This window comes from Chelonoidis abingdonii, chromosome 11, assembly GCF_003597395.2.
Source record: "Chelonoidis abingdonii isolate Lonesome George chromosome 11, CheloAbing_2.0, whole genome shotgun sequence".
In the NCBI taxonomy this organism is placed as follows: Eukaryota; Metazoa; Chordata; order Testudines; family Testudinidae; genus Chelonoidis; species Chelonoidis abingdonii.
The window spans coordinates 17,510,900-17,523,654 of NC_133779.1; the positions used below are offsets into that span (position 1 = coordinate 17,510,900).

A 12,755-nucleotide genomic window follows, 5' to 3' on the forward strand; every position below is an offset into this window, starting at 1 on the left:
TCCCTCCCTCCGACCCTGCGCCCTGTGTCTGCCCCTGTGCGCATCCCTCCCTCCATCTATCCTCCCTCCATCATCCCTCCATCCATCCCTCCCTCCGACCCTGAACCCTATGTCTGCCCCTCCGCCCCATGCACATCCATCCATCCTCCATCCCTCCCTCCGACCCTGCACCCTGTGTCTGCCCCGTGCGCATCCCTCCCTCCCTCCATCCTCCATCCCTCCCTCCGACCCTGCACACTGAGTCTGCCCCTGTGCGCATCCCTCCCTCCCTCCCTCCATCCTCCCTCCATCCCTCCCTCCGACCCTGCACCCTGTGTCTGCCCCTGTGCGCATCCCTCCCTCCCTCCATCATCCATCCATCCATCCACCCCTCCCTCTGACCCTGAACCCTGTGTCTGCCCCTCCGCCCCGTGCACATCCATCCATCCCTCCATCTCTCCCTCTGTCCCTGTGTGTCCCTCCACCCCTGTGCGCATCCATCGTCCATCCCTCCCTCCCTCCGTCCATCCCTCCCTCCGACCCTGCACCCTGTGTCTGCCCCTCCGCCCCGTGCACATCCCTCCATCCCTCCATCCATCCTCCCTCCCTCCCTCCCTCCATCTCTCCCTCTGTCCCTGTGTCTGTCCCTCCACCCCTGTGCGCATCCATCGTCCATCCCTTCCTCCCTCCCTCCGACCCTGCACCCTGTGTCTGCCCCTCCGCCCCTGTGCACATCCATTCCTCCCTCCATCCCTGAGCCCTGGGTCTGTCCCTCCATCCATCATCCCTCCATCCCTCCCTGCACCCTCTGTCTGCCCCTCCGCCCCTGTGCGCACCCCTCTAGCCATCATCCCTCTGTCCCTCCCTCTATCCATCCCTCCATCCATCCTCCATCCCTCCCTCCAACCATCCATCCCCGCCTCCGACCCAGCACCCTGTGTCTGCCCCTCTGCTACTGTGCGCACCCCTCCCTCCCTCCATCCTCCCTCCCTGTGCCTGTCTTTCCACCCCTGTGTGCACCCCTCCATCCATCCATCCTTCATCCACCCTTCCCTCCATCCCTGCACCCTGTATCTGCCCTTCCGCCCCTGTGCGCACCCCTCCCTCTGTCCCTTCCCGCACCCATCTCTCTAGTCCTCTGTTTACATGGAGGCGTCCCATTGCCCCCCACCCCTGTCCTGTGTCTGTCTGTGCTTGTATCTAATCTTCTCTCCCGTTTACACATCCTGACATCCGTCCCCAGGATCCTTCCCAGGGACCTTCCCATGGGGTGGGGCTGCGGACACGGTTTTGAGCTGTGCCTGGCTGGGCTGAGTGCTGGGAGATAGGAGTCCAAGATCCCCAGAATGTTACCTCAGCGCCGGGCAAGGGGTCCCTGTGTACCCAGCCCCCACCCCAGAGGGGCCGTGTCCCAGCACTGGGCAAGGGGTCCCCATGTACCCAGCTCCCACCCCAGAGGGGCTGTGTCCCAGCGCCAGGTGAGGGGTTCCCGTGTACCCAGTCCTGTGTCCCTTCCCAGGAGGGCTGTGTCCCAGTCCCAGGTCCCCGTGTACCCAGCCCCCACCCCAGAGGGGCCACATCCTAGTGCCGGGCTAGGGGTTCCTGAATACCCAGCCCCACCCCAGAGGGGCCACGTCCCAGTGCCAGGCGAGGGGTCTCTGTGTATCCAGCCCCCACCCCAGAGGGGCCGTGTCCCAGCGCTGGTCGAGGGGTTCCCATATACACAGCCCCCACCCCAGAGACAGACGTCTTTTGGCTGGGGGTAGCAGAGTTTGGGCCCAGGGCTCTGACCGCTCCGATTCCTCCGTCCTTCCTGGGCTAATTTTAGCCAGTGGCGGGAGTGAGGAAAGTGGGGCAGATGTCCCAGGGCGTGGGGGGAGGGTGCGGGACTCTGGGAGGGGCTGCTCCAGATTGCTGGGCCTCAGGCGCTGAGCAGAACTGGGACAAGGACCCACAAAGTCACTCGTCGAGGCTGGGGAGGGTCACGGAGAGGTGAAGGGGGGCAGGGGAGAGCAGAGGGGGACAGGTTTATGGCTCAGTGCATGGGTGTGTGTCGGGGAGGGTAGCCTGCTCCCCTCTGCCCCCCATGCTGACCCCCCCATCTCTCTCTCTGCCCCCTCCTGCCCTGCACCAGCTGGCCTGTGATGTGGGACGATGCCCCGGAGCCCTGGGTCCAGCGAGGAGGAAAGGGTCTCGGAGTATCCCGAGGGGGAGTCGGACTCCGAAAGCTCCCGCGACGGCCCCCCTGGCGCTAGTCCTGGCCCCCTGGACCGCAGGACCCAGGGGCCTCCCATGTCGGTGCCCGACGACGCCCGCTTCAGTATGATGGTCTTTCGGATCGGCATCCCCGACCTGCACCAGACGGTGAGGCGGGGGCTTGGTTGGGGGGGGCTTCCCAACCCGCCCCTGATGATGGGGTTATGGGGGGGGACATCCCTGACCTGCACCACGTGGTGATGAGGGGGGTCATGGTGCATGGGGGGTGGGAGGAAGGAGCCAGAAGGAGGGACCTCCATGGAAAATGCCCCTTTCTCTTTACCCCACAAAAGGAGGGGTGTGGGGGGAGAATTACCCCAGCTCCTCCTCCCCCTGACTAGCCCCACCCCTCCTGCAGCTTCTCTGCTCCCCCTTCCCCTCCCCCAGCCTCCCCATGTCCCTCCCCCCAGTCTCTCCCTCCACCATTTCTGCCTTTCTTCTGTCCTTGTATTCCCCTCCCTTATGGCTCCTTTCTCCCTTCCCCCACCCGTTCTCTGCTCCCATCCCCCCTTCTCCCCTCCCCCCATTCCCTGGGGGGGTCATTAGCGGAACTGGATGAATCCCGAGCTCAGCAGGATCTGGAGCAAACTCACCCCCCCCAGCTGAGAATTCAGGGCACGGAGCCAGTGTCAGCCGAAGCCCCACCGCCCCCACTGGGCCCTTTGATCTGAGGCTGGGGGGGGCAGCTGCAGTGCAGAGGAGCTGTTCCCCCTGAGGGTGCCTGCCCGCCTTCCCCCTCCCCATGGGCATCTGCCCCCCATTGTCTGTCATGTACCCCCCTCCCCCCGCTTGGGCCTTGTCTCTAACTCCCCCCTCCCGCACAAGCAGGGGGTGGGCCTCATTCTTGCTTCGGGCACTGGGGGGAGGGTCCTGACCCCCAGATCCATCCCCTCTCTGCTCACGGGCACACCATGGAAACGGTTGCTATGGATCACCCATTGTCATCTCCCTGGCGATGGGTCCGGTTCTTCTGGCACTGCCGGTTGCCTAGGCCTCTGCCTGAGCCTGGGGGGGAGGCATCCGTGGGGGGGCTGGGACAGGCTCCCACTAGGGGCCTGAGCAGTAGGGAATGGGGTGGGGTCCCAGCAGGGGGGCGCTTCCCTCACAGTCAGCACTGGGCGAGGGGTCCCCCTGTAAACTGTCCCACCTCAGAGGGGCTGCGTTCCAGCGCCAGGCAAGGGATCCCCGTATACCCAGCCCCCACACCCCACCCCAGAGGGGCTCCATCTCAGTTCCCAGTGAGGGGTCCCCATATACCCAGCCCCCATGCCCCACCCCAGAGGGGCCCCGTCCCAGCACTAGGCAAGGGGTCCCCGTATATTCATCCCCCACCCCAGAGGGGCTGTGTCTCAGCGCTGGGTGAGAGGTCCCCATATAACCAGCTCCCTACCCCAGATGGGCCGCATCTCAGCACCAGGCGAGGGGTCCCTGTGCCCCACCCCAGAGGGGCCGCATCCCAGTGCAGGGCAAAGTATCTCCATGTACAGAGCCCCCATGCCTCACCCCAGAGGGGCCGCATCCCAGTGCAGGGCGAAGGGGCCCCATATATGCAGCCCCTGTGCCTAACCCCAGAGCCAGCTGCATCTCAGCACCAGGTGAGGGGTCCCCGTATAACCAGCTCCTCACTGCAAAGGAGCCGCGGCCCACCACCAATGAGGGGTCCCTGTCTACTCAGTCCCTGGGCCCTGCCCCAGAGGGGCTGCTTCCCGGAGCCAGGGAAGGGGTTCCCATCTAAGCAGCCCCCACCCCAGAGGTGGTCGCATTGCCATGCTCCACACCGCCCCCACCCACGGACTCAGGCCTCCCTGCCACTCTCTCCCCCCAACCCCTCCCCCCCAGAAATGCCTGCGGTTCAACCCTGACGCGGCCATCTGGGTGGCCAAGCAGCAGATCCTGTGCACTCTGAACGAGAGCCTGAAGGACGTGCTGAACTACGGGCTCTTCCAGCCGGCCACCAACGGGCGGGACGCCAAGTTCCTCGACGAGGAGCGGCTGCTGCGTGACTACCCCCAGAGCTTCGAGAAAGGCGTGCCCTACCTCGAGGTGCCCCGCCCCACCCCACCGGGGCAGTGGGGGGAGGCCTCTGGGCACAAGGGGGAGGGGCTTGGTGGGCAGGGGAGGAGCTACAGGAGCAAGGGGAGGGGCTTGATGGGCAGGGAGGGGCTACAGGAGCAAGGGGAGGGGCTTGGTGGGCAGGGGCATTGAGGGAGGAGGGGGTTCTGGGCACAAGGGGGAGGGGCTTTTTGGGAGGAGTTGGGGCTCTGAGCACAAGGAGGAGGGGCTATTTGGGAGGAGAGGGGGCTTTGGACACAAGGGGGAGGGGCCGTAGGCACAAGGGAGAGAGGCTTTGCTGGCGAGGCCATAGGCACGGGGGAGGGGCTATGGGGTCACAGGGTCAGAATCTCCAGCTGAGATGACCCCCCCTTTCCTCCCCCCCCACCCCGTTCCGCTACAATAAGACCTCGGTTTACAAACAACCACCTGGATGAGTAAGCAGCTGGCGAAATTGCACACAAGGTGAGAGGCCTGACCCCACTCACCTGTCCCCACCCTGCTACTGGCACGCCTACAGTGCCCCACCCCGTTACCCTTGGTCCTCCCATTGTCGCCTCTCCCCATCTCACCGTTGACCTCGCTAGTGTCCCCAGCTTCCTCTCCTTGCCCCACACGCACCTCTCTGTCGCCCTATCTTGGTACAGGGCTGGTGGCCTGGACCCGACCGGGAGACCCGGCAACGCCCTCTGTCACACCCGGCCGCCTGAGAACACGGGTCCCCAAGGCCCCCTCTCTCCACCGTCCTGCTCCCTCCCCACTCCACCCCACAGACTGGCCTGAAGAAGTTCCTGGAGTATGTGCAGCACGGGGCAGCGGAGAAGGTGGCACGGCTTCTGGATAAGGGCCTAGACCCCAACTACCACGACTCAGACACAGGGGGTGAGTGTAGGGACGGGGGCCTGGGGGTCTGCGGCTGGGTGCAGGGAGGGGGTGGGGGCTTTCTTCGTCCCACCCTCCCTGCCTCAGCAGTGATGCCTGTCTGTGCTCCTCCCCTGCAGAGACCCCCCTGACGCTGGCAGCCCAGCTAGAGGGGACTGTCGACGTGATCCGGCTGCTCTGCCTCGGGGGTGCGCACATTGATTTCCGGGCACGGGATGGAGCCACCGCGCTGCACCGGGCAGTGTGCACCCGGCGCTACGCGGCCCTGACGGTACAGAACCCGCCACATCCCCTCACCGTGCTGCGCCGGGGCGGCCTGCACCCAGCACTGGGGGGCCCAGAGCGGGATGAGTGTGGCTAAAGGATCTGTGTGGGGAGCAGGTGCTGTGTGGATGGAACTGTGTGGTGGCTGCATCATGCAGTCGGCGTTGCAGTGCATGTGCAGTACACGAGCGCAGTGTGCAAACACACAGTGTGCGGTGGGAAGGCTGTTGCAGTGTGCATTGTTGCGGTGTGTGTGAAATACACTGGTGCAGTGTGCGCACACCCACCGTGCACTGGGCAGGTTGTTGCAGTGTGCGTGCAGTACACAGGTGCTGTGTGTGCACGCCCAGCAAGCGCTGTGCAGGTTGTTGCAGCGTGTGTCATTGCGGTGTGCCCGCAGTGTGGACAAAGCAGATGTGTGCAGCCTGTGATGGTGCAGCGAGTGTTGGTCTGTGTGTGTGTGTGTGTGTGTGTGTGTGTGTGTGTTTGTGTAATACTGCGGAGCACCCATTCTGCTATAGCTAAGGCAGGCAAGCTGTTTCTGTTTCAATGATGACTCTTCTTAGTGTTCTCAAATCTGCATGCTTACTCGGGTGCCCTGGTAACATGCTGTGCCTCGGGGGGGGGGGGTCTGCAGACAGAGTCCTCTGGAAACACCCCAGCATTTCTTAAGGTCGAGAGATTCTACCAGCATAATTTACACCCAGGCAGTCGTCGTGGAGGTTGTGTGGGCACGAACTGTACCATGGCATTTCCTGGCTGTCAGAGGTTTGAGTGTCACTGCGTTTGTTGCTCTGGACCCAGCCAACCAGGGCTCTGCATTAACCGAGTCCTTTTTGTCTTGGAATAAAGTATGACATGGCGGGCACGCAGTGCTCATGCAGTGCAGTGTGGGCCAACACAGTGGGCATGCAGCGAAAGTGAATCGCATGTGCAATGCTGCATGTGCAGTGTGTATGCAGGGTGTGCTGGTTGTGCGCAGTGTGGGATGGATGTGCCATGATGGATGTGCCATGAGTGCTGCCAGGGGGCATGCAGTGAATAGTGTGTTTCGTGCATATGCAGTGTAGTGTATGCAATGCATGTTGTGGGTGTGCAGTGCACTATGGACTGGCAACTGGGCATGTAGTATCAGCAGTGTGTGCTGTGCAGTGTGTGCAGATTCAGTGGACATGCAGCAAATGCAGTGTGTGCTGGTGCAGTGCACATGCAGTGTGTGCTGACACAGCAGGCATGCAACAAATGCAGTGTGCGCTGATGCAGCATGTATGCAGTGTGCACTGCACAGTGTGTGCTGATGCAGTGGGCATGCAGCAAATGCAGTGGGTGCTGACTCAGAGGGCATGCAGCAAATACAGTGTGTGCTGTGCAGTGAGTGATGAGGCAGTGAGCATGCAGAGAATGCAGTGGATGCTGTGCAGTGCATATTCAGTACGCTGCGCTGTGTGCGCCACATACACTGATGCAGCGGGCATACAGTGTCTGCAGTGTGCCTGCGTGGACATTGCCACTCCATCTCACTCCCCCACTCTCATCTTTGCTCCTTGCGTCCCCAGGCGTTGCTGGACCTTGGGGGCTCCCCCAACTACAAGGACCGTCGGGGCCTCACCCCCCTGTACCACACAGCTATGGTGGGGGGTGACCCACGCTGCTGCGAGCTGCTGCTCTACAACCAAGCCCACATTGGCACCATGGATGAGAACGGCTGGCAGGAGATCCACCAGGTCAGAGACTGCAGACGGGGACACCCCCTTCCCTACAAAGACAACCCGAGACAGGGAACCCCTTGAGTGATCCATCCCCTGTCATCCAGTCCCAGCTCCTGGCAGTCAGAAGTTTAGGGACACCCAAAGCATGGACTTGCCCCCCTGATCATCTTGGCTAATTGCCATTGATGGATCCACCCTCCGTGAAGGTATCTAGCTCTTTTTTGAACCCCAGTTCTACTTTTGGCCTGCACCACATCCCCTGGCGACGAGTTCCACAGGTTGACTGTGCATTGCGTGAAGAACGACTCACTTCTTGGTTTGTTGTAATCCGACCGCCTGTCAATTTCATGTGGTGACCCCTCATTTGTGTGTTACGCAAATGGCGGTAAATAACGCTTTGCTACTCCCTTTCTCCACCCAAGTCACCATTTTATAGATCTGTCATACCCCCCCCCCCCCACACCCTTAACTGTCTCTTTTCACGTGGAAGCTGTTCCGTACCCTTAGTAATTTTTGTTACCCTTCTTTACTTTTTCCAATTCCGATTTAACTTTTTGAGATGGGGCGACCAGAACTGCACGCAATATTCAAGATGTGGGCGGACCACAGATTTACATAGAGGCATTATGATCTTTTCTGTCTTATTATCTATCTCTTTCCTAATGGCTCCTAACAATCTGTTCCCTTTTCTGTCTGCCGCTGCACTTTGAGCAGACATTTGCAGAGAACTATCCACGATGATTCCCCGATCTCTTTCTCGAGTGGTAACAGCTAATTTAGACCCCGTCAGTTTGGATGCGGAGTTGGGATTCTGTTTTCCAATGTGCGTTACTTTGCATCTGTCAACACTGAATTTTCACTCAGTTTTGTGAGATCTCTTTGTAGCTTTTCGCAGTCTGCTTGGGACTTAACTATCTTGAGTAGTTTTGTATCATCTGCCACCCGTTTTTCCTGTTCATTTATGAGTATGTTAAACAGCACTGGAACCAGTACAGATCATTGCCCCACCCCTACTATTTACCTCTCTCCACTGTGAAAACTGATTATTTTCCTTTTCCTATCATTTAACCAGTGACTGATCTGTGAGAGGAGCTTCCCCCTTACCCGTGACAGCTCACTTTGCTTAAGAGCCTTCGGTGAGAGACTTTGTCAAAGGCTCTCTGAAAATTTAAGTACACCATATCCACTGGATCACCCTTGTCCACGTATTTATTGACCCCTTCAAAGAATTCTAATAGTTTGGTGAGGCGCGATTTCCCTTTACAAAAGCTGTGTGTTCATCCATGTGTCTGATCATTCTGTTCTTTACTAGAGTTTTTACCAATTTGCTAATGAAGTTAGGCTTAATGGCCTGTCATTGCCAGGATCGCCTCTGGAGCCTTTTAAAAAAAAAAATTGGTGTTACATTAGCTGTCCTCCAGTGACCTGGCAGAGAGGCTGATTTAAGCAATAGGTTACATACCATAGTCCATACTTCTGCTGTTTCATAGTTACGAACTCTTGGGTGATTCCTGTCTGGTCCCGGTGACTTGTTCCTGGTATTGTTCCAAAACTTCCTCTATTGACACCTCAATCTGGGACTGTTTCTCAGATTTGTCACCTAAAAAGCATGGCTTGTGTGGGAATCTCCCTCACACCCTCTGCAATGAAGAGCTATGCAAAGAATTCATTTAGCTGCTTCACAACGGCCTTGTCTTCCTTGCATGCTCCATCAGCACCTTGATTGTCCAGGCTTTCTGCTTCCGATGTACTTACAGGAGAGAGAGAGTGAGTGTGTGTTGGTAATTGCTTTCAACTTCTGTCTTGGCCTGATTATGCTTCGACAACTGATTTGACACAGAGTTTATGTTCCTTTTTCTTTTCCTCAGGAAGATTTGACTTCCAGTTTTTAAAAGATGTGTCTAATCGCCTCTCTCACTTTGATGTTTAGCCATGGTGGCATTTTTTAGTCCTCCTACTGTCTCTTGAATGTGGGGTGTATATATAGTGTGAGCCTGTATTACGGTGGTTTTAAAAAGTTCCCATGCAGTTTGCAGGCATTTCACTCCTGTGACTGTACTTTTTAATTTTCATGTTAATACTGCGGTGGGTTTTTTCTGGTGTTTTCCCCTCCACCTCTCAAGGATGTCAAATATAACCGTGTTATGGGCGCTATTACGGAGCAGTTCAGCTGCATTCACCTCTTGGAGCAGAGGCTGTGTGCCACTTGGGACTAAATCAAGAATCGTCTCTCCCCCCTGTGGGTCCCAGGACACCCCCCACTCCCCAAAAAGAGACCCTCTCAGTGAGACCCCCCTCATGAGAACCCACCCAGCCAGACCCCCTGCAATGGTGCCTCAGCCCCCCTCGACACACACCAGTAGGATCACCCCCATGATGAGGACCCCCTGCACCATGCTGTGCCCCCCCCACTCTGGACCCCACATAGTTTGAGGAACCCCAGCCCACATTCACCCACCTCTTGACCCGGCCCATGTGGGGAAAGGAGGGCGGGGTGTGACCCATTCAACCCCCCTCCCCCCACACCTTCGTTGATGTGTGTCTCTGTCTTGCCTCCCAGGCCTGCCAGCACGGGCACTCCCAGCATCTGGAACATCTGCTCTTCTATGGGGCCGAGCCGGGAGCCCAGAACGCCTCTGGGAACACAGCGCTGCACGTTTGTGCCCTCTACAACAAGGTGCGTGTGTGAGACTGTGCCTGTCCCCCACTGCACAACCCCCCCCCATTGTCCTCTCCCCCTCTCACCCCATGTCCTCCTGCAGGAAAGCTGCGCCCGGATCCTGCTCTACCGGGGGGCCAACAAAGAGATTAAGAACAACAGTGGCCAGACGCCTTTCCAGGTGTGTGTGGTGGTGGGGGGGCAGGATGAGGGGGTGTGCAGGGGAGGTTGTGGGGCAGGCTGCCTGGCTTGAGGGGTGCAGGGGGGGTATTTGGGGGACATGTAAGGGGGGGGAAGCTCTGATCCATTCCCCCCCATGGTCCCCCCCCCCAGGTGGCTGTGATTGCTGGGAACTTTGAACTGGGGGAGCTGATCAAGAACCACCGGGAAGCTGACATGGGTGAGTTGGGGAGGTCCCAGCATTCAGCCACTGACCATGCCCCCACCCCAGGGAGAGCCCCACCCCCATCCACAGGCTCCACCCCCCATAGCTCCCTCCGTGCAGAGCCCCCCAATGTTCAAAAATCAGGTGCCGCACCCCAGCTGTTGGGGGACAATGAGAAAACCAAGATATGAGAGCGGGGGGGGTGTTTTGATGTTTGACCCCCACCGCTGCAGGTGGGCTGTCAAATGTCTTGGGTAGCGGGATCTGGACCCCCTGCTGCAGGAGACCTCACCCCACATCTGCCTCTCCCCAGCTCAGCAAATCACTCTGCCCTCACCCAGCCCCCCACCAGTTCCACCCCAGCCCCCCTTAATACTGCTCCTGCTCCATGTCCACCCCCATCCCCCCCCATAATTCTGTCCCCATCAATTCTGTCCCCCCCAGCCCCACCTTCCCTCCTGCAGCCCTTGGGGCTCGTCACCCCCCTCTTCCAGGCCTGGTGGGGGCTGTAGTGGGGCTCCCTCTCCCAGGTTGGTGTTGGGGGACAGTGCCTCACCCTGCCTATGAGAATGGGGTTGGCTTGCGGGGGAGGGGCAGGGAGGGAGAGCTCTGTCTGCCTCCTTCAGCCCCTGTGATTGGCTGCCCATCCCCAGGAGGGGGGCCAGTGGGGATGGGCAGCCAGTCAGAGAGGGTGCAGCTTCACACCCCCCCGAGGGCAGAATTGGCAATGAGGGTGGCAGCTCCAGCCACATCTGCCATAGTTGGCACCCCATGGAGCTGGGGCTAGAGCCTCCTTCCCTGGGGTCTGGGCCCACCCCAGCCCCCTCCAGAGTATTTCCCCCCAGGACTGACTTACCCCCCCACAACCCTGTGTCTCCCCCCATCTCTCCCCCTCCCCGGTGCCCTGCTCTGACGCTGTGCCCTGCAGTCCCGTTCCAGGAGTCCCCGCAGTATGCAGCTCGGCGCCGAGACGGGGGGCGCAGTCTGGGGGTCCCCCACCTCCTCCTCCGGGCCAACAGTGACACCAGCATGAACGTGCCAGACTGGATGCTGTACGGTTCCCCTCTTGCACCCCCACCGCCGGCCTCGGTGGCCATGCAGGCCCCAAAGATCGCCACGGGGACCCTGCGCAGCGCCAGCAGCCCTCGCGGCGCCCGCACCCGCTCCCCCTCCCGGGGGCGCCACCCTGAGGATGGCAAGAGGCAGCAGCGTGGACGCCCCAGGTACCCGGCTGCCTGGGTTCTCCCCCTAGCTCTGGGAGGGGAGTGGGGTCTACTGGTTAGAGGGGTGGGGGTGGGTGGGCTGGCAGCCAGGACTTCTGGGCTCTCTTCCCAGCTCTGGGCAGGGAGTGAGTCTAGGGGGTTAGACAGGGGGCTGGGAGCCAGGACTCCTGGGTTCTCTCCCTGGCTCCAGGACGGGAGTGGGAGCTAGTGGTTAGAGCCGGGGGGGTGCTGTGAGCCCGGACTCCTGGGTTCTCTCCCTGGCTCCAGGACGGGAGTGGGAGCTAGTGGTTAGAGCCGGGGGGGCTGGGAGCCCAGACTCCTGGGTTCATGCCGTCTCTGTGTCTCTGCAGTTCTAGTGGTTTCCCCAGGGACTCGGCAGCGGGTGGGACCTTGAACAGCCGGGGAATGAAGCGGAAGCTTTACTCAGCCGTGCCCGGCCGAACCTTCATGGCCATGAAACCCTACCAGGCCCAGGCAGAGGGCGAGCTGTCCCTCAGCAAGGGCGAGAAGATCAAGGGTATGCGGCCGGACACCTGGGTTCTATCTCGGGGAGGGGGTACATGCTCCCAGTGCAGGACTGGGACCTGGGGTCTGTCCTCAGGGAAGGGGGTGAGTCCAATGGGGTGGGGTGGGGGGGAATAGGCCAGGGGTCAGGACTCCTGGGTTCTCTCCCCAGCTCTGTGCTGAGAGGGGGTGCTGGGGTGTGTGTTGAGGTGCGGGCGTGTTTGCTGATCTGGGGGAGTGTGGTGGGTTCTAGGCTCGCTCTCTGCATGGGAGGGGTGTGGTGCCTATTGGGTCAGGGCCTGCAGGGGTTTGGGGGGGCTGAGGGCAGCAAGGGGGGCTGCTGCAGGGAGAGTCTGTCCCAGCCATGGGAGATGTGCGGGGATGCTGGGGGTTGTTGGGGCAAATGGGGGTGGATGGGGGTTTTGGGCTGCCCTGCTCTGACTCACGCTTTCCCTGCAGTGCTGAATGTGTGGGGGTGGATAGGTGTTTGGGGGGACGGGGGCAGATGAGGGCACAGGGGGGCATATGGGCTTTTGGGCAGCCATGTCTCCCTGCAGAGCTGAGTGTGGGAGGGTGCAGGGGGGTGGATGAGGGTGCAGGGGGGCAGATGGGGATTTTGGGGGGCCCTGCTCTGACCCACACTCTCCCCGCAGTGCTGAGCATGTGGGTGCAGATGAGGGCACAGGGGGGGCGGATGGGGTTTTGGGGGGGCCCGCTCTGACCCGCGCTCTCCCCGCAGTGCTGAGCCTGTGGGGGCGGATGGAGGCACGGGGGGCGGATGGGGTTTTGGGGGGCCCTGCTCTGACCCACGCTCTCCCCGCAGTGCTGAGCATGTGGGCGCA

The 12,755-nt window shown here is 60.5% G+C and overlaps 2 protein-coding genes across 2 annotated transcripts in view; one reads left to right on the forward strand and one right to left on the reverse strand.

Annotated features, from left to right (window-relative positions):
• Positions 1-11,319, reverse strand: part of LOC116817991 (DNA-directed RNA polymerases I, II, and III subunit RPABC5-like) — a 256,942-nt gene extending 245,623 nt beyond the window's left edge. The window contains exon 1 of the mRNA XM_075070762.1: positions 11,311-11,319. The gene's annotated coding sequence lies outside the window, so the exon portion shown is untranslated. The remainder of the gene's footprint in view (positions 1-11,310) is intronic.
• The window catches only part of SHANK1 (SH3 and multiple ankyrin repeat domains 1), a 51,980-nt gene continuing 41,286 nt past the window's right edge, over positions 2,062-12,755 (forward strand). The window contains exons 1-11 of the mRNA XM_075070565.1: positions 2,062-2,343; positions 4,075-4,304; positions 4,726-4,751; positions 5,059-5,169; positions 5,289-5,440; positions 6,990-7,157; positions 9,703-9,819; positions 9,905-9,982; positions 10,135-10,201; positions 11,115-11,409; positions 11,760-11,926. Of these exons, the coding sequence (XP_074926666.1) occupies positions 2,134-2,343; positions 4,075-4,304; positions 4,726-4,751; positions 5,059-5,169; positions 5,289-5,440; positions 6,990-7,157; positions 9,703-9,819; positions 9,905-9,982; positions 10,135-10,201; positions 11,115-11,409; positions 11,760-11,926 (1,621 nt within the window). The 5' untranslated portion in view covers positions 2,062-2,133. The remainder of the gene's footprint in view (positions 2,344-4,074; positions 4,305-4,725; positions 4,752-5,058; positions 5,170-5,288; positions 5,441-6,989; positions 7,158-9,702; positions 9,820-9,904; positions 9,983-10,134; positions 10,202-11,114; positions 11,410-11,759; positions 11,927-12,755) is intronic.